We start from the raw sequence: 3,441 nt of genomic DNA on the forward strand, positions 1-3,441 counted from the left end.
TCATTCTGTTCGAAAGTTTTCACCCCCGGCTCTTAATGCATCGTGTTTTCTTCTGGAGCATCAGTGAGTGTTTGAACCTTCTGTAATAGTTGCATATGAGTCTCTCAGTTGTCCTCAGTGTGAAAAGATGGAACTCAAAATCACACAGTCATTGTTGGAAAGGGTTCAAATAAACAAAAATGCTGAAAATCCAAACAATTTAACTGTTCAGGACAAACAAGGGACTCATGAACAACTATCACTAAACAAAACATAGCTGTGGTTCATTCAGGTAACAAAACAGTATTAAGAATCAAGTGTATGTAAACTTTTGAACGGGGTCATTTTTATAAATTCAAGTATTGTTTTCTCTTGTGGACTATATGTAAACCTCTTTTAAGTGAAATATTTTTCTCAGGTCAGTACTAATTAAACAATAACACGCATTTTATATGATCCCTCTTTTTGCTAAAATAATTAACATTTTGCAGATTCTGAAAGGGAGGCGTAAACTTATGACCTCAACTGTAAGTGCATTTCCTGAACTGGCTGAGGTAAAACTGAAAAACCGACCCCAACATTGAGATGTGAGATTCACATGGAACATATTCACGATCCGTATTGATTCCCCAAGCTGTTAAATACATGACAAACTCTGTGCAATTCAAACCGTAACTTTTTAAATCATTCTTTGATATTGTTCCTCTCAAAGCAGGATGAGAAAATGTCTCTTGGGGTCGACCACCAGTAAGATCGGAAACATAATAAAAGCAAAGCTTGTGTGCACTTTAGTCCAGCTGAAAAAAAACCCCCATTTGCTTAATTGTGTTGTTGTCACTGTAACTAGTTGAGCTTCACGCCCTTGTTAAGCCACAGTGACTCAGTAAGGCCAAGACAGAGAGCAGGAAAGGAGGGAGTGTGTGTTTATCTGCGCGTATTGTGAGGGAACGTGAGTGTTTGCCTCATTTGTGTCGGCTAAAGGCTCTGTAGAGAGCGAAGCCCAGCATGGCTGCTATTGTGGCGCCCAGAGTCACACGCAGCCAGAAAGACGTGTTGCTCATGTCTGATCCGTTCAGGTGCCTGCAGACAGGAAGTGACATAGATAGAGAGATTTAAATACACTCAGTATTTCTGGTGACACACATCCAGCCAAGCAGACTAATTTTAGTCGGGCATCTGTCAACGTTTGTAACCCATTTTATTCAAGAGAAATATTTATGAGTGGGAAGTGATTTTTTTTTTTTAAAGGAGGTAATTTAAGTAAATGGAATTAATTTGGTTTGTGAAATTTGTAATTTCAAATTTTCAATGTCAGGATGATTTTTTTTTTTTTAATGAAAGATTCCAAAAAAGAAAAAGTGGTTGAATTCAAATTTAGCTTGAATTAAATGGCAGTTTTTTTTAAGAGTCTTAATTTAATTTCTTTATTAAATATAAAATTAAAAATGAAATTTGCTATAATGTCTAAAATAATTTTAATTGTCTTTAATTTAATTATTAAATATACAATTTTTAATCACATCAAAATTAAATATTTTTGTTCTTTGGAGTGGTTTAATTCAAAACTTGGCAGCTTCAATTTAATGGTTGAAAATAAAATAAAATTTAAATTCTTACTTTTATTAAATTTAAATAAAACTCTGAAAGGCAGTATCAAAGTTTTTTTTTTAAATTAAAGATTTCAAAGATTATAAAATAATAATAATTAAAATACCTTTATTTCATTACTTAATATATACAATTAAAAATTCAAATAAAATTATTTGTCCTTTAAAGAATTAAAGTTGCCAGCTTAAATTTAATTTTAAATTTCTTAATTTTATTAAACAAATAAAACTCTGAAAAGCAGTTTCAACATGAGCCATTGCTTTTTTTAAGAAAGATTTCAAAGTTTTTTGTTGTTCTTTAAAATGGTTTCATTTAAATTTAGCTTGAATTAAATGAAAAAAGATTTAAAATGTATTTGATTTCATTACTTAATAAATTAAATACATTTTATAAAATCAAATATTTTTTGTTCTTTAAAGTGGCTTAATTTAAATTTGTAAACTTCTTCATTTTATTAACACTAAAAGAGTTTTTTTTAAAGATTCAAAAGAATTGTTTGTTCTTTTAATTTAATGTGAGCTTAAATTAAATTACTAAAAAAATATTTTAAATGTTTTTAATTTCATCATTAAATTTAACATTAAAAATTCCATTAAAATGAAATGATTTCGTCCTTTGAAGTAGTTTATTTCAAACTTTGCAGCATAAATGTAGAAATGTAGGTTCAAATGCTTAATTTCTTGATTTTACTAAATAAATTCAATAAATCACTGAAATAAAATTAATTAAATGTGTTGATCTTTGAAGTGGTTTAATATAAATTTAACAGCTTAAAGTTAAATTTAATTAAAAATATATATTTTTAAAATAAAATATAAAAGTATGTACTTACGGATACATGGCAGCCCATGTGAGCTTGCTGTAAATGTGTGTGTGAGTGTGTGTGAGCAGCGCTGAGAAATGAAGAGGTGAAGGCAGCCGATGTTTGTAACAAAACTCAGACGGGCTCATCCCATGATGCTGTTTGACTTCTATCAGATCAGCTTTGGAGCCCACAACCACACACGGGATCCCACTGTCCATGTAGTGCTGCTACAGAGCAATAATACACAAATATACTTCACTGAAAGTCATCAAAACACTTGCCAGCTACTGAAGTTGCTGCATTGGTTTAATTAAAAAAGAAGACACAATTCAGTGCTACAAATATTTTGTAACCTTATAAACCTTACATCTTTACCAACACTTTTGATTAATTTAATCCATCCTTAATGAACAAAAGTATTAATCTTTCAAAAAACCTTCAACTTTTAAACAGCAGTGGATACATTTTTTTTTTTTGTTAATGGCAGTTTTAATGGTAGGGTAAGCCTTTTTTATTTTTATGATTTTTCTTTTTTTTTGGTTCTTTAAAGTGGTTTATTTAAATGTATCCTAAAATAAATGCATAAAATATTTTAAATGTATTTATGTAATTTTACTATTAATATAATTTTGTCCTTTGAAGTGGTTTAATTTAAACCTGGCAGCTTAAATGTAATGGCTGGAAAATTTTAATTAATTTTTAATTTCTTAATTTTAACCTTTAATTATAAATTACCACTTAACAGCTTAAGTAAATGGCTTAACATTTCCTTAATAATTATAAACAAGTAAAAAAAACTAAATGAAAAATTAACTTTCATTTTTTGGTCTTTGAAACAGTTGTGTTTGAAACTTAGCAGCTTACATTAAATGGATAAACAATTCATTGATTTATTCTTCATTTAATTTTTATTACTAAATATAATTTTGTCCTTTAAAGTGGTTTAATTTAAATGACTATAATTAAGTTTTAATTTCTTAATTTTATTAAATATAAATAAACATTAATTTTTTTGTTCTTTTTTACACTTAATAGCTTAAATTAAATGG

General features: G+C 28.5%; 1 protein-coding gene across 1 annotated transcript; it reads right to left on the reverse strand.

Moving 5' to 3' along the window:
* On the reverse strand, nt 1-2,615 carry LOC141300942 (mitochondrial Rho GTPase 2-like). The gene is made up of 2 exons (XM_073831222.1): nt 2,420-2,615; nt 1-1,059 (listed from the first exon to the last, which is right to left on the reverse strand). Exons 1-2 carry the CDS (start codon nt 2,608-2,610, stop codon nt 942-944), a joined length of 309 nt encoding a protein of 102 aa, XP_073687323.1. The 5' UTR covers nt 2,611-2,615; the 3' UTR covers nt 1-941.
* Nucleotides 2,616-3,441: the final 826 nt, after the last annotated feature.

The sequence above is a fragment of the Garra rufa genome, chromosome 24, assembly GCF_049309525.1.
Source record: "Garra rufa chromosome 24, GarRuf1.0, whole genome shotgun sequence".
Lineage (NCBI taxonomy): Eukaryota > Metazoa > Chordata > Actinopteri > Cypriniformes > Cyprinidae > Garra > Garra rufa.

Excerpts from the sequence above, each read along its gene's own strand:
- LOC141300942 (XM_073831222.1), bottom strand. The coding sequence starts at position 2,610 with ATGGACAGTGGGATCCCGTGTGTGGTTGTGGGCTCCAAAGCTGATCTG. Across the intron at positions 1,060-2,419 it reads ACATGGGCTGCCATGTATCC|GCACCTGAACGGATCAGACA; the intron begins GTAAGTACATAC and ends TCCTGTCTGCAG.